The sequence below is a fragment of the Trematomus bernacchii genome, unplaced genomic scaffold (genome assembly GCF_902827165.1).
Source record: "Trematomus bernacchii unplaced genomic scaffold, fTreBer1.1, whole genome shotgun sequence".
Classification (NCBI taxonomy): domain Eukaryota; kingdom Metazoa; phylum Chordata; class Actinopteri; order Perciformes; family Nototheniidae; genus Trematomus; species Trematomus bernacchii.
This window is the reverse complement of record NW_022987720.1, coordinates 1,821,074-1,844,757: the sequence shown is the minus strand read 5'-3', so window position 1 is coordinate 1,844,757 and position 23,684 is coordinate 1,821,074. Positions and strand designations below refer to the sequence as shown.

At 39.7% G+C, this 23,684-nt stretch overlaps 4 protein-coding genes and 2 non-coding genes across 22 annotated transcripts in view; 5 read left to right on the top strand and 1 right to left on the bottom strand.

The window, feature by feature from the left end:
• Positions 1-1,474: 1,474 nt before the first annotated feature.
• LOC117492612 (deleted in malignant brain tumors 1 protein-like) lies at positions 1,475-10,792 on the top strand. Its single transcript, XM_034142968.1, has 15 exons — positions 1,475-1,580; positions 1,733-1,808; positions 2,101-2,127; positions 2,256-2,567; positions 3,578-3,871; positions 3,996-4,316; positions 5,413-5,712; positions 6,256-6,564; positions 6,840-7,154; positions 7,869-8,177; positions 8,274-8,567; positions 9,027-9,365; positions 9,455-9,562; positions 10,057-10,141; positions 10,240-10,792. Exons 2-15 carry the CDS (start codon positions 1,757-1,759, stop codon positions 10,382-10,384), a joined length of 3,210 nt encoding a protein of 1,069 aa, XP_033998859.1. The 5' UTR covers positions 1,475-1,580; positions 1,733-1,756; the 3' UTR covers positions 10,385-10,792.
• Positions 10,793-11,648: 856 nt separating this feature from the next.
• On the top strand, positions 11,649-13,057 carry zgc:153284 (uncharacterized protein LOC751696 homolog). Its single transcript, XM_034143433.1, has 3 exons — positions 11,649-11,790; positions 12,037-12,204; positions 12,847-13,057. The coding sequence occupies exons 1-3, from the start codon at positions 11,746-11,748 to the stop codon at positions 12,907-12,909; spliced, it is 276 nt and encodes a 91-aa protein (XP_033999324.1). The 5' UTR covers positions 11,649-11,745; the 3' UTR covers positions 12,910-13,057.
• A 766-nt stretch (positions 13,058-13,823) lies between these two features.
• rps12 (ribosomal protein S12) lies at positions 13,824-16,608 on the top strand. 2 transcript variants are annotated; one of them, XM_034144009.1, is made up of 6 exons: positions 13,824-13,885; positions 14,010-14,056; positions 14,957-15,112; positions 15,319-15,421; positions 15,628-15,729; positions 16,522-16,608. In XM_034144009.1, exons 2-6 carry the CDS (start codon positions 14,043-14,045, stop codon positions 16,582-16,584), a joined length of 438 nt encoding a protein of 145 aa, XP_033999900.1. In that variant the 5' UTR covers positions 13,824-13,885; positions 14,010-14,042; the 3' UTR covers positions 16,585-16,608. The 2 variants fall into 2 exon arrangements, with proteins under 2 accessions (XP_033999900.1, XP_033999901.1); XM_034144010.1 differs by lacking the exon at positions 13,824-13,885 and having other exon boundaries at positions 14,960-15,112.
• LOC117493682 lies at positions 14,804-14,880 on the top strand. The gene has a single exon (XR_004556997.1). It is a non-coding gene; the product is annotated as a small nucleolar RNA SNORD101 (small nucleolar RNA).
• On the top strand, positions 15,161-15,244 carry LOC117493713. The gene has a single exon (XR_004557026.1). It is a non-coding gene; the product is annotated as a small nucleolar RNA SNORD100 (small nucleolar RNA).
• Positions 16,609-18,157: 1,549 nt separating the features above from the next.
• Positions 18,158-23,684, bottom strand: part of eya4 (EYA transcriptional coactivator and phosphatase 4) — a 40,991-nt gene continuing 35,464 nt past the window's right edge. For 8 of the 16 annotated variants that reach the window (XM_034143633.1, XM_034143637.1, XM_034143638.1 and 5 more), the window contains 4 exons: positions 23,496-23,656; positions 22,297-22,411; positions 22,000-22,121; positions 18,158-20,278 (listed from right to left, as the gene is read on the bottom strand). In XM_034143633.1, coding sequence (XP_033999524.1) covers positions 20,076-20,278; positions 22,000-22,121; positions 22,297-22,411; positions 23,496-23,656 — 601 coding nt within the window. In that variant the 3' untranslated portion in view covers positions 18,158-20,075. The remainder of the gene's footprint in view (positions 20,279-21,999; positions 22,122-22,296; positions 22,412-23,495; positions 23,657-23,684) is intronic. The other 8 variants (XM_034143635.1, XM_034143640.1, XM_034143643.1 and 5 more) reach the window with 5 other exon arrangements.

Here is a 23,684-nt window from a genome sequence, read left to right as displayed (position 1 = left end):
TCTCAGCTCGTTTGTGACAGGAGAAGAAGAAAGAAAGAAAGAATACACTGGAAATATTCAAGTACAAGTACCTCTACAAGCTCTTAGGTTCAGTAGTGGGACAATATACTTAGTTATTTTCCACCACTGCTGGTAGTTCGTGTTTTTGTGGTTTCATGATAGACGTAAGCAGGCTGGAATGTCAACAACATGAATCACATAAGTGAGTGTCTCCATACAGGCAGACATGTTGTGTGCAAATCTGCTCACCTTGTTTAACCTCAACACAAACAAAACGCTTATTTTACTGTTTATAATATCCAGGTCTTGGATCACATTTTGAAGTAACAAAGGTAACATATTAATTATTAGGACGGACCATATTAAGTTTCGATCCATGACAACAATACGATTGTCTTGAACATTGAAAAAAGTATTCCAGGGGAAAGCAAGTTCCTGTTTATAACACACAGATTTTATCTATAATTGCTTTAATATCCTTAAATACCTTTTTTTGTTAAGTTCCTGCAACAGAATAAGATATTAAACTGAGATGAAGAAAATAAAACAGGCCAATCAAAAATGGCCTGTTTATTTAAGCTTGTTTATACTACATTGAAATCGATTGGCTGTTCTTTTAACAAATTCAACATAAAAGGACTGCTGGGAATGATAAGGCGATGAGATTCTAGGGACAGGTGGGAGTCGGTGTTCACATGTTGTCATTCGTTAAACAACAACTGTCTTTTTAATCAACATTTCCCTTTTATTTTTCGGTAGCTCAACCTTCGTTGTGTCGCTACATCAGAGTCACTATCTTACTGTGGAGGAAACTTCTGTGTAGTAATGCATGGAGTCACCGACTCAGGAAGGAGACATGGTGAGAGTTGGAGCTTTGATGTCAAACACTGATGGGTTTATTCAGAGTATTCGGCCGGAGGATTCACATCACAAATCAAAGAGTCAGAGGTTCTGACCACACGGTAGAGTTGCCACGTCAATTCTGAAGAATTTAACGGGTTCACAGAGAGAAATCAACATCTCTGAAGGAGTAGACTAAACACTGAGTCACCTGCGTCTGACGCTCATGGCCACAAGGATTTCACATCCTAGAGCCCACAAACACTGATAAAGAAGTGCCTCAGTGTTCCCACAACAATTACCCTTCGTGCCAGTCAAGTTGACCGGTCACACACTGGTGACAACAACACATATGGCACCAAGGCCTTTCCTTAAAGGAGATAACACGTCACAGAGCAAAAGGTTAGATATCTAGAAGAATAATTCCTTAACACTTACTAATACTATCTACTACTGTTTACCAGCATTAGTTTTCATATATGCTGTTGAATATAATGTCTTTTTAGAAAGTAATGTAGGTGTTGTGTAAAACAAAATGAAATCTCCGCTCATCCCCTGTCTTTAATGATTGATCCAAATGTCAACATGCTTCCAGTTTGCAGTCCAAGTCCATGTAACCCCTTTTATTCATAACAATTACTGGATCTGTACACGAGGCTGCTGTCTTTTGGATGTTTCAGATATGATCAGAGTTTTATTTTGAATTGTGAGGTCATTTAAGCAGCTGCTGGATTTAAAAGGTTAGATGGCAACATAATTTAATTTGAAGAGTTTAGTTAAAAAACAACAAGAACTGGATGGCTTCCAAAAATCAACTTTCTTGTTCTACTGAAGACTGATAATACAGTAAAGTACTTTTTTAACAATACCCATTTTGACTGTATTTTTGCAGCTTTTGATCTACTTTGAAGACACAATGATCTTCATTTCAGCTGAAAAACGACACTTCGCTTTTTACTTGTCAGTTGGTAAGTTTTTAATTTTTCCATTCTTTTCTTGAATTCTTAAATCATGTGATAGTCAAACAACTTGGTCTCATGCTCTCAAACCCTTAAGAAAGACAGCTCTTATTATTGATAGTTCACATTTTCTTGCTTTAAAACAATTTGACAAAGTTGAGGTTGGACAATAAGGAGTTATGTATTTCTGCACATCGCCAAGCTTTCCTGATACGTAATAAATATGATGAATTAAAGCAAACACTGCTATTGTAAAATATTGTTTTAAATATTAATGACAAATCTCATGTGTCTGCTCTAGGTCTGTTGAGTATACCACTGCTTGCAGGTCAGTACATTCTATTGATCTCATGCCTCAAATTGAATTATAGTCTGATCTAACAACAAAGGACCATTTGTCACTGAGATCAGGCTGACATGTCCTTGAGCTATTGTGTGTTCATTTTTCATTTATAGAATGCATTGAGGTTAAGCTGGTCGGGCCTTCACGTTGCTCTGGTAGACTGGAGGTCTTGCACACAGGCAGTTGGGGAACTGTGTGTGATAACCAATGGAGCCTCGCCAACGCTGACGTGGTATGTCGAGAGTTAAACTGCGGGACAGCTCTTGAGGCCACTAAAGGCGCCTCTTTTGGAGAGGGAAAGAACATGATCTGGTTGGATGATGTGCAGTGTACTGGTCATGAGACATCTGTCCTCAAGTGCCCACACAGACCAATGGGGCAAAATAACTGCGGCCACTCTGAAGATGCTGGGGTTACCTGTTCAGGTAATTAATGGTATGTTTGGTCTATGTTTTTCAAAGTTGAAATTACCAGTACTCAATGACTTTCTTAATAAAAGGATAATCCCTTTTATTAAATCTATAGTTGGACATAAAAGGCAAAGGTAAAGCTCAGCCCCTAAACTAAGTTTAGCGTAAATACTGGAGATTATGAAAGGGCATATTGTCATTTCTTTCACAAACAAACACGTGTTAAAGATGGAGCTTTGAACATGCTGGATTTTGTTAACCTCAGACAAAGCCAGGGTCTATCTCTGTTCTTAGTGTTTCTGCTGTGCTTAGATAAGTTGCTGCTTGCTGTAGACTTTTTGTTTATCAAGTGAATGGAAGAGTAGAATCAATCTTTTTATCGAACTCCCCCAAAGTAATCACGTTTCCCAAAATGCTGAACTTTTGCTTTGAATAGACTAAGTTAGCTCAGAAGATCAGGTATTTCGAAACTCTGCATTTCTAGGATTTCTCAATTTAAATCAAGAACATGTGAAACTTTCGGGAGAAATTGGGAAATACGGCAGTGGAGAAAAAAAGCTAACGCAGCATTTATCTTGGCAACTGATTACAATATTGCTTTGAAAACGCAGCAGTTATATTGTCAGGTCACATTTGCTCTCTGCTTTTAGAGGATTTTTGCAGCAGAAGCGTTAAAACTAAGATAAAGCAAGCTTAACCACACTAAGCTAAAATAAGCTGAGCTAACTATGCTAAGCTACAGCATTTCGGATTCCATCACTGGGAAAGTATATTCTTGGACTTGAGCAGTTACTTCCTTAGGTTTCTGGTGGTTGCCTGGAAACTGTTCCAACTGTTTACAATTGTTGGTGAAGCTTAGCTAACTTTCTCTTTTTTGCAGATGTATACTAAAAAATACAGGTGAAAGTTGTTTCAATGTTGTCATATGATTTTGCCAGTAACAAAAATGTATTTCCCAAAATGTGCGATTGTTCTTTAATACACAAATGGTTATAGATTTTTTTAACGGCGCACATCATTTGCAGAACATGTGAAGGTAGTCAACGGAAGCAATCGGTGTACTGGCAGAGTGGAAGTCTACCATGAAGGCAACTGGAAACGAGCATGCAAAAGTGACTGGGCGACGTTAGACGCTGTCGTGGTGTGCCGAGAGCTTAACTGTGGCACCCCTATCACTCAGACTGAAGAGCTACATTTTGGAGAGTCACGTGACCTGCATGGTATCAAACCCAACTGTTTAGGAAATGAGAGCTCTATCTCACTGTGCAGAATTCAGGAAAGCAAGGAAAGCTGTGTGGATGCTACTATCGTCTGTGAACGTTAGTAATTCCTGTGTTCAAGCTACATCAATCATTTTGTGTTAAACTTCACCTGTATAAATCTTACATTTTGGATGGCTTATGAATATACATACCCTTGATCTTTTTATTTCCCACCTGACAGACAGTACACCAATTCGACTGGTAAACGGTTCTTCTGATGGTCGGTGCTCTGGACGTGTGGAAGTCTACCACGATGGAAATTGGGGAACGATTTGTGATGACGAATGGGGGATGCAGGAAGCAGATGTGACATGTCGAGAGATGAATTGTGGGAATGCTATCTCTGTCAAGTACGAGTCTTTTTTCGGAAGAGGTCAGGATCAGATTTTGTTGGACGATGTTGAGTGCACTGGTCATGAGAAGTCCCTTTCTGAATGCCCGCACAGAGGTTTTGGAGAACACGACTGTGACCACAATGAAGATGCTGGTGTTATATGCTCAGGTAACACTCTTTATTTGTTCTAATTAATAGTGGAAATTCAATTGCCAATCCTAAATATTGGCATTTGTGTGCAATGGTAATGCATGTAATTTCTGGAAAGTATTAGTTGTTTTTTGTATGACAGTTTGCTGAAGTTTTGGCTGTTTCTCTTTTTATAGTTGGCAGAGTCATTGCAGAAATATTTGCATTTTCATGAACTTTCTAGTACATTTGCACTGCAGCACTGTTCAACCATTATAGCAAAGGACAAGTGGTTAATTAAAAAACAGAATTGGCATACTGTATGTGCATTACACCTTATTATTGCTATTTACTGGTGAATATTCTAATGGTTGCAACTAACTAACTACCTTAATAACTACTAAACTGAAAGTTCAGACAAAGCTTAATATTTGGATTATTTCAGTCTAGCTTGTAAGTAATGTTAACATGAGTGGACATGTCCTCAGGTAATCCACCGCTAAGGCTTGTGAACGGCACTGATCGATGCTCTGGTAGAGTGGAGGTTCTTCATGATGGCGCGTGGGGAACTGTGTGTGATGATGAGTGGGACATCAAAGATGCTCAGGTGGTTTGCAGAGCCATGGACTGTGGAACACCTAAGACGGCCAAATCCTCTTCCTTCTTTGGTGCAGGCCAAGGAGACATTTGGCTGGTTTTCTGAACTTCTATACAAAAAAAAAATACAGTAAACAGAGTCACTCCAGTGACATCCCTTACCCCTTTACATGAACATGCCTGCCAGCCTCTGAAAAGTGTTACTATTTCCATGAAGACACAGTTCCTAATATCAGTATTTTGCTGATTATTCTTGGTAATTTGACTTACATCAAAATGTTTAACTAAAGCATTTCTGTCTGTCTGTCTGTCTGTCTGTCTGTCTGTCTGTCTGTCTGTCTCGGCTGCCTGTCCGTCAGTCTGTTCGCCCGTCTGTCTCTATGTTTCTTTGTTTTGAATTTCCTGACAACGTTTAATCCAGAAATGTTGATTGTGAAGTTGTTTAGAAGGGTATCTGGAGAATGCTACATACAATTTGAATGTCATGACAAACATGCTAAGAACATCAGTTGCTGATTCTCTGCTTTTTGCTTCCCAGCTACAATTAGACTGATCAATGGGACTGACCATTGCTCTGGCAGGGTTGAGTTCTACACTGGTGTCAAATGGGCAACACCATATAATGTTAACTGGGGAATAAATGAAGCAACAGTGGTGTGCAGAGAGATGAATTGCGGAGATCCTGACAAGCTTCCAGGATCATACGGTCATGGCGGACATCCTGGAGGGTATCAGGTCAGCTGTAACGGTAGAGAGAGTTCTCTCTCACAGTGCACACTGAGAGAACGTGGAAGAACAAGCCATGATCGCATTGAAGAGGCATCTGTCAAATGTTTAGGTAAGACTTGAAGTTTAATTGATATTTGAAGTGTCAAGTGGTATTGACATTTTTTTAAACAAGATTAGCATGAACCTTTTTTAGGCAATTATGGAAACAGCGTCTAAAAATGGCTTCAGGACTGCCGTGTAGCCCACGATCGTTTTCAACAAGCCCACAAAACACTGATTTCTAAAAAGAGTGGGGCATTTGCTGACTTTCTTTTATTTGTCAACACAAAAAGACAAGGCCAGATTGTCAGATGTCAAAGCAATGAGCCAAGCAAACTTGTATGTTACAAGCTCAATTGCTGAAATCACAGATGGTACCAAGCAATGACTAACAATGTTGCTCCCCGGGCTGGTTAACTGCACCTGTTTCAATTGGAATTGAAGCAATATTACACAATATGTTTTACTAATGATACCAATTAAACAACAGACATTTTCAGTCACTAGCATATGCCCCTGGAGACCACTAATGTAGCATAAATAAAAAACAACAGCAAAGTTGGAATGTACATACTGTATATATATATACGTATATAACAACTGTCATTTCCAGGCAATGTGAGGTTGTCCAATGGGTCCAGTCGTTGTGCTGGAAGAGTGGAGTTTTACGACAACGGCCAGTGGGGCACTGTGTGTGGTGAATCCTGGGGTGTGAATGATGCAAATGTGGCGTGCAGACAGCTTGACTGCGGGACAGCTCATAAGATTACCACAAAGACTGAGTATGGCCATGGCACAGGACATACCTGGATCAATCGAATCGATTGCTATGGATTGGAGTCAACACTGGGTCAGTGCTCACAAAGTCCTTTAAGAGACAGAACCTGCAACACTACCTCAGTTGCTGGTGTTGTCTGCACAGGTAAGAAAAAGCATATCTAAAACAAATGTTATGCATTCTATAATGTTTAGTTCAGTTCTATCACTCCTATTTTTTGTACAATTAAATGTAGGGCTTTTTCAGTTGGTTTTACAAAACTCTATTTACTAAATTGCCACATTCAATCTTATGCTCATTTCCATATAGTTAAATGTGTTGTGTTCCAAATCTGAATGGTGTGCAATATAGGCAACAAGTGTTTTTTTTAAACTTTTAAAATGTACTGTAAAATAATTTCAGTTTACCTCATATCACAGGAAGTTTGGAGGTCCGGTTGGCGAATGGTAAGGATGTGTGCTCTGGCAGAGTAGAGGTCCGTCATGGCGACATGTGGCAAACTGTGTGTGACACAGACTGGAACCTGAGTAAAGCTCAGGTGGTGTGTGAGCAGCTTGAATGCGGTGAGGCCAAGAACGCTCCAGGCGGTGCCCATTTTGGTGAAGGCAGTGGACCAGTAGTGGAGGCGAGCAATTCATGTTTTGACAATGTGACATCTCTTCGGCAATGCTCGGCCAAAGGTTACAGAGGAGCAAGCTGTGGGCACGGACATGACGCTGGCACTGTCTGTGCAGGTATGGCCTTTAAAATTACGTGTTGAACATTCTCACATGCTTTTGGGTAACAAATATAATAACAATAATAAAGGATGTGTAATCATTCCTTAAAGCAATAGATCAACTTTTTGGAAATACACTAATCAGCTTTATTGTCAAGAGTTAGATGAGAAGATTGACACTCTCACCAGACACTAAGTTAAATAGGAAACTGAGGATGGCAGCCGCTTAGCTCAGCTTTGAATTAGGAATGAAAAAAACAAGCTGCCTTAAATTAATTCAGATATATGTTAATGGTTAATTATTTATTTAGTGTTATAGGTAATGGTTGCCAGAGTTTTTTAATTTACTTTTTTAGACAAAGACACGCTTTCTGGTTTCCTGTTTTTATGCTAAGCTATGCTAACTTGCCACTGCTTCTAGTAATGTTTATACTTACTGACGCTAAGCACGAAAGCATATCAGAATATTGCCCAATATGTATTGCTTACATTTTTCACGTACGTGACAAAGGTTACACATAATTAGGTTACCGTAAGTCAACCTTTTCCCTCGTCACTGTCAAAATTAGCTTCTCATATAATGATGGGACAAACAATATTTTTAAAATACAAACATATTCACTTTTTGTTTTACAATATGTATTAATGTGTTTTAGAATTGTTTGTTGAAACATGACTTAAGGACTGTCGCTTGCTGTTGAACTCACCTAAATTACATTTTTAAATGCAGCACAGATTCGGTTGGTCGGCGGCACAGGTCAATGCTCCGGTAGATTGGAGATTCTCTTCAAAGGCCAGTGGGGGACTGTGTGTGATGATGAATGGTCACTTGGCAATGCTGATGTGGTATGTAGACAGCTTAGCTGCGGACATGCAGTTTCTGCTCCTTCAAGTGCCCACTTTGGTAGAGGCACTGGTCCAATATGGCTGGATAATGTGGAGTGTGCAGGCGAAGAGAATGCAATCACACATTGTCCGCACAACGGTTTTGGAGAAAATGACTGCGGGCACGGAGAAGATGCTAGTGTTATCTGTATAGGTGAGAGGCCTGGCTCCTTTTCTAATTTGTGAATGAAATCATTACCTTCTAACTGGTATTACATCACGCTCTAATGACGCTTATTGTCTTTTTCAGGTGCTCTACACAAGCCCAAAATCACTTTGATTCCCGCTCCAGAGGTAAACTGGGGTACCAAAGTTGAGATCACATGCACTATACTAGCAGAACAGTTGGGCGGGACATTCGTCCTGAAGAGGACCCAAGACTCCTTTAAAATGGAAAGATACACGGAGAATGAACTTGCAACCTTTATCTTCCATTCAGTAGATTTCAACCAGAAGGGGTCATATTTCTGTGAATATCAAAAGAAATTGCCCAATCAAGTCATCTATTTTCCTCAAGGAGAAACGGCAGAGCTCTCCATCATAGGTCAATAATTCTGTTTGATAACTATTTGGCTATTAAACTATATATGCTATATTGACTGTCATGCCATTGTTTAGATCAGTTTCAGTCTGTTCGTAGTTATGGTTAACAGTAGTGCTTGGAGTGTCTGAAATAGAGATTGCTCGATACCCAGAGAGAGTTAATATACAGTTTAAAAATGTTTAGCCTGTGTTTCTATGTAAAAACCTGTGGTGCTATCTTTGAAATTAGCAGAGCAAAGCGTTAAGTAAATGAGCAACAAATGCGAAATGAACTCCGATAAATCTTTCAAATGCATATTGTAGATCTGTTTCTCTCTGAAATTGCTTATTTTGTTTTTAAAACTAAGCTTTTCTTAAGCTGATGTGGCAGGCCTTAGCAAAAGGGTTAATTTGACTGCAAGATTGCAAACAGGTTTTGTGATCCAAATGAGTTGTTAAAAAAAGGTTTTCTAATCTGCAGTGAAACTGGAAAAACCCACCCTCTCCCTGTCGTCTCCTTATGCAATGGTGGTCTACACCCCTGACAAAATATCGGTCACCCAAGGGAACAGCTTCTCCATCATTTGCTCTACTCATTCCATATACACTGGAGGTTTCTTCTATCTGACAAAGTCCCACAACAATGCCACTGAAGCGATGCCTGCATTTAGCTATTACACCATCCACCACATGACAACCTTTAACTTTCCTGCAATAGATTATAAAACCCAAGGGGATTATAGGTGCATCTACGGAGTGAACATTTCTTCAATGTCCTTCTCTTCAGTTCCCTCCAAGTCACTCCAAGTCTCTGTAGTCGGTAAGACCCAAGGAGCCCTTGAGAATTGATTTGACTTAAAATGGCTAGTTTTCTCCTTTGCTAACTAAATGATCTTTTGACCCCTACAGCGGCCTCATCCTCTTCAGTGGTCACAGGATGGGTTGTGGGTTTGCTGTTAGTGTTACTTGTGGGGGTTATAGGTTACCTGATGTGGAGAAAGAGAAGGAGGGTTGCTGGTGAGTTTCACACAAAACATAACACAATTGGATGGTTCAATCCTTCACAGCAAATAACGTTTTTGCATCTCTCTTTACATGTTTTGTCCACTCTCACTGCTCTCATAGCGTCATTTTAGGCTACTGTGTTAAATTATAATCAATTTGACTGATCTCTTTGGCTCTAAGGATTGTTGTAGCACCCTAATTATGATAAAAAAAGTACCCCCAAACCTAAAGACAACCACACTTACAGTCTAACAGTCTAACCATGGTTGTTTCATATAATGACATACATAACCAAAAAGTAATTGGTGGAACTGTTGTAACACTATAGTCAACATGTTAAACACAATTATACCAGTTACATTGCAGAGCCATGCATAAAAAAAAGACATCCCCAATTTGTCAAACTGGCCCCCAAATGGCCAAACAATTCAGTAAAAGCATTTTTAGAAAATTAGTTTTCTCTGGATCCCTTGTATTTGTATCACTTTAACATTTTTACTTTCCAGGTACTATGGTTCAGTTCAGTAACAGGTTTGGAGGAGCATTAAAGGATGATCTCGACGACAGGTGCAATGGAGCCCTCTATGAAAGGTAGTAAATATAATGTTATTTGCAAAGATATACATATTTTGTTTTAGATCAAACAACTTTAAATTGATTGCAATTGTCCTCCTCCTCATTCCCCTCAGTGCCAGAAATACCCAAGACAATGAGCAGACGCACAGCCCCGGGCAGGAAGAAAACAATGCTGATGTTGATAACTCTGTGGAGAGGATCCCTGAAGATCTGGCTGGGAGAGTGTGCTATGAGCTAGAACCACTCGTTTTTCCTTGATAACTAAATGCATCAAGTAATGAAGAATGTCGTGCAATTTCACAAAACGTGAAATGTTTGGGTGGTTAAAGTTTATAAGTCTGCTGCATCTTTAACGACAGCCAACAATGGTGTCACAGTGTATCGGTGACTAGCTGATGATCTGTTGCTCTTTCAGGAAGACCAGGTTTAAGTGTGTTTTTACACAACATTTTATTTTTTTAATCTACACACTTCCTCAAATATATGCTGCATTCTTTGCTTTATTCCTGTTGTGGCTTACATTTGACAGAGAGATTCTATTGATCAGAAAGCTTAGATCAACTGACCTGCAGGAGTAGGCTGATTACATTGTCTTTGCATTCTATGGTAATTTGCTTTATTTGGTGTATGTGAATGCAGATCAATAAATATATATTTCTTACCGCGCTTGCACCTTTTTGTTTGGCAGAGTTTTTGATGATTTGACCCTGCTGGGGGAAAATGTGCCCAATTGTTACCAAACACTGCCAAGATATGTGAACTATCAAATACATGAATATGTGTTATCAATCATCATCAGTAATTGTTATAACAAATTCCTCAGCATAACCTGGACAATAAAAGAGGAACTGAATGTATTCAGCATCATTATTAATTATCATTGACACCTATGCTGTTCCACTCAAAAGGCCTTCAATGCAAAAAAGAATATAGACTAAAAAGTACAATCCCCCCTGAAACTTGGTGGAGAAGAAGAAAGAAAGAAAGAATACACTGGAAATATTCAAGTACAAGTACCTCTACAAGCTCTTAGGTTCAGTAGTGGGACAATATACTTAGTTATTTTCCACCACTGCTGGTAGTTCGTGTTTTTGTGGTTTCATGATAGACGTAAGCAGGCTGGAATGTCAACAACATGAATCACATAAGTGGGTGTCTCCATACAGGCAGACATGTTGTGTGCAAATCTGCTCACCTTGTTTAACCTCAACACAAACAAAACGCTTATTTTACTTTTTGCAAGAAAAAGATTGTGTCATGTCAATGTTATGTTACAGCTTGTTAAACTGCCCCCAAGTGGCCAAACAAATCAGTCAATTCAGGTTAAAAAAATTACCTATATATAGTTTCTCGATTTCCTATGTGATACACTCCAAACTATTTTTCACTTTATAGGTACCATGGTTCAGTTAAGAAACAGGTTTGGAATAGCAATGAAGCAATATATCAAAGAATGACAGTCACACTAGTGGGTGTGTCCATGCAGGCAGGTAACTCATGTCCAAACCTGCTCAGCTTGTCTAGTGCAGTGAAGCAGCTCCACATACATACATTTGGAAACTGGATCATTCTGTGCCTGCACTCCTCTCTTTCTAGATCATTTTAGAACAATAGCAGATATGCCTGTCAAAGTATTTTATACCAGCGTCAGCGGCTCCACAGAGGTACAGTGCTGTCTTACTTGTTTGATTGTTTTACTTGTAGTCATTTTTATAGAAGATTACATTTAATAAAAGATTGTCAGAAGTCACGTTGATATGCATACATTTTATTTCTGAATAACTGTAACTGCTCATCATGGCCATTGAAGAAATGTATATTGCAAATCAAAACTTTGTGATAACTTTTAAGTGTAAGGGTTTCACATACATTTTATATTTATGTAACTGATGAAATACTATCCTTTCCAGATCAAGAAAAAACAGCAACAAATCTTGGATGTCCTTGCCTCCAAGAAAATAGAATTTGAAGCTATAGACATTAGTCAGGATTCTAATACCAAGGATGAAATGAGGGAATTGGCAAATGACCCTACGGCTCTACCTCCTCAGATATGCAATGGGAACGAATATTGTGGGGTAAGTCTCACACAGTTACCAAAAGTAATGATAATGTCTGGTGACAATGCAACACCCTATTGGAACCAACGGAATTACAATTGAATGTTAATCATTTACATGCTAGTGGCACTTGAAAAGAGGAAAAACAATGTGGTAGTCCACAGGGCGTATAGACTCAGAAATTAAATAAATATGTACAGTACCACCCAATCACCTAAGATCCACACACACACACACACACACACACACACACACACACACACACACACACACATACACACACACACACACACACACACACACACACACACACACACACACACACACACACACACACACACACACACACTAACCCAGAAACTACAAGTTGCTGCTCAAGGCATTTGAATCATAGGCTACTTCATTGCATTTCGATTTTGTGTGAGAGGAAGATGTTCTTGTTTTGAGGGGCGCACCTTGGATCCTTGAAGGTTCCCAAAAAAGATTAAAAGTACAAATTACAGCACACAATATCTCTCAAACATGTATTCATTTTATTAAGATTTGTTTGAAAAATATATACAGTATATTTTTATATTAACTGCTTCTGTGTTTATTGTCTCTCTTTCTTGCATCTCCACCCTAAAATCCTTGACCCCCAACATCTTTTCTTTCTTTTAGAACTACGAAGCATTTTTGGAGGCAATTGAGAACGAACAGTTGGAGGGGTTTCTCAAGCTCTAAAAGGAATGGAGATCTTTGAAAAATACTATTAATATTTCTGTTAACTGTCATTTGATTTGGTAATGTTTGATAATGTTCAGCTAAACATATTTGTCTTCTGAAATGTTTGGAGTTGCATGAATGAAATAAAAAATAATAATAATTTGAACTCTGCTTGTTGCCCTTATTGACACTTTTTCTATGTAAAAGTCTGGTACCAAGTCGTATCAATCTGCACATTTACCAGGGAATTGAGATTAAAGTCGCTGCATTATTCCATAATATGTATAAACATACAATCATACGTAGTATTAGCAAAGCAACTGATCACATGACTGGAAGTGTCCCAAAACGTAGAGAAAAAAACCACTTTTAGTATAGAATTCTTACAGTATTTGTCCCAAATACTAATTTAATAACTAAATGTAATTGTTGAAAAAGTGGAAACACAGTTAGATTGCAGAGCCATGCATGAACAGAGAATAACATCTATAAAACGGTTCCCCGTAGACTGTGTAGGTTCCCCCAGGCCACTAGTGCTTGCTGGGAGGCTTTCAGTATGTCTCTCTGGGTGCCACGAAAATAAAATAAAAACCCTGTTGAAAGACCAAACTATATATATATATAAATACAGTATATAGATATGGGCAGCTGTGCAGAATTAGTAGCCTTCTATTGGTAGCTTAGTAGCTCTAGATATATTTTGATGTTAATACTTTTGCACTTTAAGTTAAGTAAAAACAACAAATAAAGGACTTTTACTCCACTTTTTCTTTTACACTGTGGTATTACCATTTGTATAGAAGTAAAAGGGCCTGAGTTTGTCCACCTACAATTATTTCATAATTATTCATTTATTTGTGTAATATTGAACATTGAAACTAAAACAGGCAGCATACTGGACGACCCTATAAAGAACGGACGGGGCCTTCTGCTTTTAAAGCAATGTCGCGGAGCTATGACGTCCTCTTTACCCGCTGACCGAGAGGAGGACAGGGTACGTTTCTCCCACTACCGGCACAATCTAAAGGATTTATCAAACATCTTGATATATAAAGTCATCACCATGAACCGTTTATGTTTAATAACAACTATTCTTTCATTTATGTTCTTTATTTCAGATCGTTATATCCAACATCCATCGATAATCAACAATGGCCGAGGAAGGGTGAGCATGATTACATTCTTCTATCTGTCGCTAACCAACAAAACGAGGGATTTCTAACAAAAAAACTGTTCTTACTCTCTGTGAAAAGTGGTGATAGAGGGGCTGAAACTTTAAATTATTTTGAGAACATGTCGCCCACACTTGTGCGGTTATAAATGTTAGTTGTAGTCTATTGTTTTGCCGAAGCTACCGCTAGCTACCTAGCTTAGCAGCATGTAAACTTATACTGTGAGGTGATTAGACAAACATATTTCTGCGTGTGCAGCAGTTATCAAGTATAGGGAAGGCTAAAAAAACAAAAGTTGAACGTGGTTGTTTTGATCAGCTCTTGCTATGCCAACATATTTTACCATTGAATTTGCCATGTTACTGAGCAAGTCAGTAGCTGCATAATTATTAAAACATAACCCCAGGTCCCCTTTAATCTGAAGTACCCTGTCTGCAAAGGCAGAATCGGTGCACTTTAATATCACAAGCAAAAGTGGTTAAAGCCAAATGTAATACGATATCAACGCATTTGGACTTCATTGTGACACAATGGCTATTTTAAAAAGTCAAGGTTTGTAGAAAAGCACTGAATGCTTACATTTAGCCTGTAAGTTTTTACTTTCAGGCTCTTGTTTTATTCCATGCAGAACTTGCACCAGACAGGGATTATATTATCCATCCCACTTAAATGGTCAGCTGTCCTCAGGCATACAATGAAATGCTCAGTGTGCTATTCCCACTTTAAGCGAGTTCTCTGGCGCTTGAATGATGACTTTCTTTCTTTTGTCGGATACCCCTTCTCTCTACAATGAGTGAGAACCCTGTTCTGACAACGCCAGAAGCTCAACTGAAATCTGCTAATCTATGAAGCCTATTTTGCTAAAATAAAACACAAAAAAATTCTGTTTTTAGTAGCGTCCCTGCTGCAGTCCCTGCTGGAGGTGCTGCTGGAGGTATTTCGACGGGTGTGATGGATGTCAACACTGCTCTCCCTGAAGTGCTCAAGACCGCACTTATCCACGATGGCCTCGCCCGTGGTATCCGTGAGGCTGCCAAGGCCCTGGACAAGTATGTTTAATTTAGTTACATTTTTTTAAATGTGGTTTCGTCCTTGAATGCATCCCGGATGACATCCTGGCTCCCTCTACTGAACCTTTGTGTGGATACCTGCCAATGTTACCCAATTTTTGTCTTGATGTGCCACACATTTTTGGGAATGTGTTAATGTTGCCTTTGCTGCAAACTAAATCATGTTTTTTTTTTTTTTTTTTCAGGCGTCAAGCCCATCTCTGTGCCCTTGCAGGCAACTGCGATGAGCCCACATACGTCAAGCTGGTGGAAGCTCTCTGTGCGGAGCATCAGATCAACCTGATAAAGGTAACAAGGCTGCTCATAACCGACTGATCAAGTATCTGGTTTGGGAAATTCACATGAACAAATGGAAAGAGATGTGAAATGGTCCTGTTGGCGGTGCAGCAAGAGTACACGTATTGCTGCCGTTTTGTTGAAAAAATAAATTATAATTACACCATTGTTTATCAGGAATGACTCAAGTTAAAATACGCTGTTGAACCTTATTTCAGGTTGATGACAACAAGAAGCTCGGCGAGTGGGTCGGTCTGTGCAAGATCGACCGTGAGGGCAAACCCCGTAAGATTGTGGGCTGCAGCTGTGTGGTGGTCAAGGTAAATGATGCTGTTCACTTCATTTTTTTGCCTACATTCAAGAAAAACAAACAGAATAGACTATACCCTCAACATATTCCTGCTAAGTATACACAATATATCTGCCAGACAAGTGCAGCTGCTGTGCTTTGTGCCATGCAGCTGTTGTTTAAAAACATCTGGCCAAATGAAAGCCAGGGTACGAGCCCCTTCGTCTAACTGTGGTTTCTGGGGTCCCTAAGAATGGCAACAAATAGTAACGAATGGAAAGGAGCACCATGATTGATGGGTCATGTCTGACTTATCTCGTAGTTTGCTGTTTATTCCAATCAACATGCCTGTATATTAATTTCTAGTGTTTATTTGAATGGGCTGCAATGATTCCCATAATGGGAGGAGCATATGTTGAAGATTTCTTCAAAATGTCTATAGATGCAGGTAAATGTAATGACAGAGTAAGCTATAACGTTTTTTCCTAAAAGTACATAAACTTATGGGAATTAAATAGCCTTGAATGCCTTTACAGTGAGTCTGTCCTGTCAAGTGTTGCTCAGCTTAGTGTCATTTTTAGCAGAGCCTAACAGATGTGTTTTTGGGGCTATACTTTTGAGTACTATATAAACTAATGCTCAGTTTTACCACTATTATTCACACAATGTGTTTAGGTGGGTAAGACTGAATGTAAATATCCCTTGACCCAACAAGGCCCTCAACACATCTGGATACTTGGCTGATGATATTGCTTCCGCTGTTATTTGTAGCTTAGTCAACCGTCTAATCTGCTCATCTCAAACTGTACTTTTCTGTTTACAGGACTACGGCAAGGAGTCTCAAGCCAAGGATGTGATTGAGGAATACTTCAAAGGCAAAAAATAAAATGTCAATAAAAAGTGAAAATTATGCAGTTGTCCGAAGTGTTCCTTTTTCCAGACAAGTCTCACCCAAACTAAACACTGGCAGTGATATTAAATTGGTCTGTCCAAAGGTCTCCTATTATGCTAGTTTTAGGCATATATTATGATTCTCGGATATATAAAAACATGTCTGATGTGTTTTGCTCAAAATACCAAACAGATTATGCATTTTTAGATATCCCTCTATTTCAGGCCTGTTATGGCGCATTTCCACCACACGGTCGGCCTCGCTCGGTACTGCTAGGCCGCGTTGGGCCTTGTTAGGGCCGGCTCACTTCATGCTGCGCTTCCATTACAGTTCAGGAACTGGGGTAGTTACTATAGTAACGCAGTGTAGGCGGAGCCGTGACGTCATCTTCAATGAAAACCCCAGAAAAACAACACAGCTGTTAGCACTCAAGCTCACAGCTCCTCATATCTGTTCAGAAACTAGACAAAAGTTAAAGTACAAACCACAGACTGCCTGTGTCATGGTGAATACAGTCGCTGCTTTATTTATGTCTGTATAGGCCGTTGTGAGTGTGGACGGTCGGAGCATATATTGCGTTAGCTTAGCCAATCTCCATTTAGAAAACACGCATTTTAAAAGGTTTTTCACCTGCCGTCTGTCTGCAGACTTGTCAAAGCATTAATTCATGGTTTTTACTAACCGGTATCAGTATGTTGTTACTTCGGCATCTTTTTGAAATGTGTATTACAATTAAATCACGGTCAAATATGTTCATCTTGTTGTAGTTGTAGCCCCCTTGCCAGCGATTCTCTCTAGTTTAGCAAACTCAGCCCTGTTTGTTGGCCCCGATAGAACCACGATTTTGTCGGGCCAGAAAAGAGGTGAAAAAGTACCCCCGGGCTGGAACTAGGCCTAGTGGAAGCGCAACCAAAAACGGGCCCGGCACGCTTAAACTCCGCTTAAGCTCCGCGCCATGGTGGAAATGCCCCATTAGAGAACTGCAGGTTCGGGGTCCTTATCTTGAAAAAAGGAGGGGAAGCTAATGCCTGTTTAGAATTCTACCGGCAGATACAGCTACATTCTGGATCAGCTCTGTTGTACCCCCGTTTTTAGAGATTTGTGAGGAAAAGAGAGGGTTTTGTGAGTTCCCTGACACACCGGGGACATGTATAAAAGACATCAAAAAGTGCATTTTGCATGATAGGTCCCCTTTAAAGTTCAGACTGGCTGACAGGCTTCATTTGAAGTGCTGTGTTTAATGCACAAACATCCTTATTTCTGTCCCCTGGGACATAATGGTGCTCTATTTTATAAGATTATTTGGAACATTTATGGCTTTTGCTGGGTGGACGGAGTTTTAAAAAAAGTTTTGTATAAAACTGATTATTCAATAACTGCTGGGTCCCCGGGTTAACAAGTAAGCAAGGAATACAATTGATTGCTCCAAAGGTTGGGGAGTTAATCAAACCGCAGATGTCTTGTGTGCTTTATGATTAGCTTACTGCAAATATAATTTTCAATAATGAGCAGCACTACCTGTACATGCATGTTGGATCAGTTTAAAAGGAAAGACGAGATGCATAGGTCATTTGTATAAGTTCTCCTTTATATCTACATACATAGACATTTCTGAATAAAGAAAAGACATTCAAACACATTAAGGCACAACACATCATGACGCACATCCTCAATTCCCCTGCCCAAACAATTACAAAAATCCAGAGTGGAGAAAAAAAACAAAGACCCCAAAAATGCATTTCATTTCCTTCACAAAAACATCCACCACTGCCCTTAAGTTTATTGTAAATAATTTACACAAGTTTCTGATGCAGGCTGCATTGTGTTGTGATTATTATACCACCAGGAAGAAAACACTTAGAAAAAAAAGCAGCTGTTAACCCCGCACACAGAATGCCTGTACAGAGAAGCCCTCGTGGTTTGAACATCCTCCCAGGTGACCCTCAGCAGGCCTGAGACTAGTCTGGCTGCCCTCCATCAAACCAAACATCCAGGAGTTGCCCCAGAAACATCCTCCCAGGCCAAGGGAGGCATTGAGCCTTTACAGGCTTCCAGTCAGCTGCAGGGACAGTAGAGGGGGGGTTTCACAGCGGTCTGTTCGCAGCATAGGGGCCACAGGGGCTGAGCTGGGTATTCGAGACACCTCTTAAGCCCACTGTTCAGTTCTTTACCTCCTTTCACCTCTTCTTAAGACCGTTCAGAGTTTGTAAATCCAGACGTTCAACAAGACAAAAAAAAATCACAAAAACGGTTGCAGTGTATTGTTTGTTCTTAAATAGTTATACAAAAGAAGGGGGCTGACCATGTCCACGGTAACATTGCATGAGTCCATATTGCTATAATAGTTACAGGTACTCAAACTCCAGTGCTTGGTGTAGTGCCAGCAGGTCAGAGTGGCTGGATATCCTCCAGAAAGGCATGTTGTGCTGTGGAGTGAACACACATCATTAGAACCAACAGTACTGTTAGCAGAGCTGCACACCGCCACCTAAACTCATGCAAGCTACACTACAGTAGCTTGTAGCTGCTTGCTTTGCAAAAGCACTGCAAACAAAATCCATGCAATCATAAGGCTTAAAGGAAGAGTTCAGCATTTGGAGAAATGTACTTATCTGCTCTTGTGCTGAGAGTTAATTGAGATAGAAAGATAATTATAACTCTTATATCAATAAGGCTACAGCTGTGCCCTTAGCTTAGCATTACAACAACATTGAAAAACAGTTAACTGCACTATAAGCTGCCTATATGCTAAGCTAACTGTCGGTAGCATTATGTTTAAGGGGCAGAGATTGATATTATTCTTCTCATCTAACTCTCAGCAGGAAAGTGATTGTGATCTTTTCCAATAATGTCAAACTTCTCCTTTAACAATCCCAGCACCCAGCATCAACAATGAAACCCAAAGCTGGAGGAAAGATGGGATTTACATTTTCACTTCAGGAAATATGTCCTTGATTGTCAATATTTGTCATATTTCTTTGTTGGGATATAGCTTTTCTACTACAGTACCAATGAAAAAAGACTTTGCACACCACTGGATAAAAAAACAGCATTATTGCGCTTAACAAATCACATTGTTCAAATCATTGTGTACATTTCGGAGCCATTCATGTCAAATGTGACACACATTAAGTTGAATTGTAGCTGCAGGTGGCTCACGAATTTGGTATATTTGACTTCCAAAAGTAGGTCCAAAATGTACACTTGCCAAGCCTTAGTCTCAAATTGTCACCCTGACAATCAAAAGTCACCTGCCACTTTATAAAACAGGAAAAAGCAAGAGCAAGTAGAACAGAAAAAAAGTAACACAAATCCTCTACAGCAAAGAAAGGCAGGCTTCTTCCAATCAGAGCTCACACTGTGTGGAGTAGGCGGGGTCACGGTGAGGTTGCGGGTCCATTACCTTTTTGGCCGCCTGCTCCTCTTCCACACCGTCCCCAATTACAACATACACTACTTTCCTGCCAAACCTTTGCATTATGCGTTCAAAGCAACTCTCTTTTCCTGCAAAAAAACAAATAAACAAAGGGGGGAGGAAGGAGGGTCACAAGGTCAGAGGGGTCAACGTTTTGAAGTCGTTTGTTTACCTGGCTGGCCGCATGCTCTTCATCCTTCCCATCGCCAATCACAACATATGTAATGTTAGTGCCAAAGCGGGAGACTATACGTTCAAAACAGCTCTCTTTGCCTGGAGACAAACAAATGGCTTTCACAGGTTTTTCCTTAGTGGTCGGAATGGGAATTAAACACATCAAAAATCTGAGTTGTATGCATCAAGGTTGATACACACACACACTTTCAGATAAATATAATATCTGGTTGCCACAACATTTTTCCGACTGATGTCAGAGGTCACACCCCATGCTAACCTTTAGCCTTCCTTCTATACAGCGCTAATTGCATTTAGAGTAATTCCATATGCAAAGTATCCATGAGTCTACGTGATCCGGCGTTTGACCTGAAACACTTGTGTCCTAAACATCAGGCAGTTGTCATGGTTTCCACATTGCTACGTCCGTTTGAATCAAGGCGCCGTGGGGGTTGAACTGGGTGTAACATTAGCTCACAAGCACACACACTCACACACTTGGCTTTGAGTTTTGTTTCCTGGATGTTTTGGCTCTCTAACCCCATTTCTAATCCGAGTTGTTTTGTTTTCTTGATGTCGAGTGGTTGAATAGGATTTAGTGTTGGCCACAGTTGCGGTACACTGGCGTAACCAGTTGCGTTTTTTCCTGCTAACGGACTCCATTCAGAAAGTGGGCATCTGGCCTGGAAGATCCCACAAGTGTTGGAGATGTTCAAGAGCAGGACTTCATGTGATGTGACGATGGATTTGTTGTTTAGGTCAGTGTGAGCTGGAGTAAAAGGGCTGCAGTCAAACTAAGCATTCAGCCAGGGGATGATGTCATTATTAAGTGATTATACATCGGGGGTGTTGATAGGCACAATTATCTCCTTTTCATGGCGTAGAGTGGACAATCCATTACGGAAGACAAGGAGTTTATTGCGTCCATGAAATCCTTGCATCAGTAACATTTAATTCATCATACCATTCATTCATCAATAACATCCATTGTTGTCGTTTATTGTAAACTATGGAGTAAGGAAAAGACGGATGTAGGCCTAACCCTTCTTCATTCTATCAGTGAAAGTGATTCAAATAATACATTGTTGATAATCTTGAAATAAACCTTCTAAATCATTTTAATCGGAAGATGTATGGTCTAATGCTGGTCCAAAGAGTTAGCATTACTCACAGGTATTTTCAGTTTGGAATCACAAGCGCTATGTCACTTATGTTTAAATTGCGATTAATTGTAATTTGTATGAAATCATTAAATTCAAAGTACATGGAAATATGTGTAAATAATACAGTGTCACTGAGATAACCCATTCAAAGCACTGAAGACTTTCTAATTCATTTGTTTCAATGTGCAAGAGAAAACAATGTTAGTAGCCTAGCTGTGTAGTTATTGGTGTGCTTAAATATTGATTTTATGTATATATTGGAATTTTTAAACTTTGCTAAATACTATAATTGTACAGTTAATTGATAGCCTCTTGCTCTAAGTCAACGTCCTTGCTCCGACACACACCATATGAAATACAACAAACTATAACTCAAACAATCCTAACCAGCCGCTCAATGAACCTGAGCCCAACTAAAGCAATTATATCATAACAAGAAACAGGATATCTGGACCACATGGAGTAGATGAAGAAACATCAAAAATAATGGACAGAACAGAATGCATGTGACCTTTGAGCATTTAAATACAATACATCAAATATATAGTCAGCTACTATTTAGTTACTCCAATTCTACATTCAATTTATTTTCATCCTTATTGGATTATTACCTAGAAGTGAATGGAACGTGTGTGTGCACCAGTGTTTGTGTCTTACCTATTTTCGTTGCACTGTAAATGTTCTCCACGGGGAAAACAGATCCCAGACTATATAAGAGAACTTTAGCCAGCGCTGGTATGAGCTGCGTTGTGGTCACCATCACGTTTACACAGTTACTCCTGAGGGACACACAAACGGAGAGCAGACCGTGTAAAGCTGGGTCATGAGTAAATGTACTTTGATGCTGAATATGGATTAGTTCCCACGCTCTAAATCTTAACCTTTTAAATTAACAGAGAGAAGGATTAGAGCGATACAAGTCTGTGTGATGTGAAATATGTCACAAAATGGCACCTGGAGCTGATGATGGATAGCGACTTGAGTGCGTGGGTGAGCCAGGAGTCAGTCAGACCCTCCACCTCGGCTCTGAGCTGCAGCCAGGCGTCTCTTTTAGCGGGACCGAGCAGGCCTAAAACACAGCATGATATTCAGTAACCCCTCGCAGCTTTAAGCATCACACACACCGGTATAAAGCATCACACATGTATATAAATCAGGAAAGGTACAAACACAGTAAGCTAAGTCTATGGTCTACTTTAGTGTTAATACATCTCAGGAGGAAACACTGAATATATCCTTCATTAAACCCTAAAATTGGTCAAATAAAAATCATTATTTTATTAGGAATAAGCTAAATGTATAGTCCAACAGCAGCTTTGTTTTTGATCTCTGCTTTCATTAAACCCACATTTTAAAAACAGATATAAACACTTGTGCTTTTATAAACATAGACTGCAGCCTTTATCATATTTATGTACATGTACAGTTTGCAAATACTGTATGTCATGCCCACTAGTATATATTTAATACTTGTTTCCAGATCGTGGCTTCCCATTCCATGTTGAATCTCTGTTTTCTGTCTTTGAATAATCTTCCCTTGAATGCCTTTAGAGGAGGTTTCCTCAAATTCAGCTATACTATAAGATACATTAAAATGATTGTTTTATAATAATTTGGATACCCTGTTTATATATATATGTAGAAGCCGCATTTAAGTTTATTTTGTTTTGATTTATTTGGAACCTTTATTAATGCATTTTTCTGTTTCAGTGAGAGGTGCGCTTTGCTCAGGTGAAGGGGGCGGGGCTAAAGCTTTAAGTTGGAGGTGCGGTGTGTGACGGGAGGGCAGCAGGCAGCAGCAATACCGTCATTAACACGCAGACGCAACCTTATGTTTAGTAAAAGACGGATTATTAGGATCTGGTGTTTAAGTTTACGTTAAATATTGTTTTTGTATTTTGTTTGCTGGAAATAAACGTTGAAAAGCAACCAAAACGTCCAGTGGATTTTGTACTGCGAGTCTGACACTGCTTCCCAGCCCCAAGCTCTACATGTGGCCAAGAACAATAACTTTTGAGGTATCGAGTTACAAGACAAGCTTTTTGGGATTTTGGCCACTACAATATATATATGTATAACAAGGTATTCTCCCCCCCTCTCTATCAGCCTTTGGTCTGTCCCTCGTGTCCAGTATTCCCGTCAGATTGGCTTACCCCCCACATTGTTTTTGTACGAGCTATACAACTCTTTGACCCGTCGGTAGCGGAAGGCCAGTTTCCTCATCCAGTCGACCCCGCCGCGGACCCCCGTAGCCAGGCACAGGTTGGCGCTGGTTGCAGCTGCATGGAAGCCATCAGTTGCAAAACTGTAAGTACTGTCAATAATAATGATATGTTTTATTT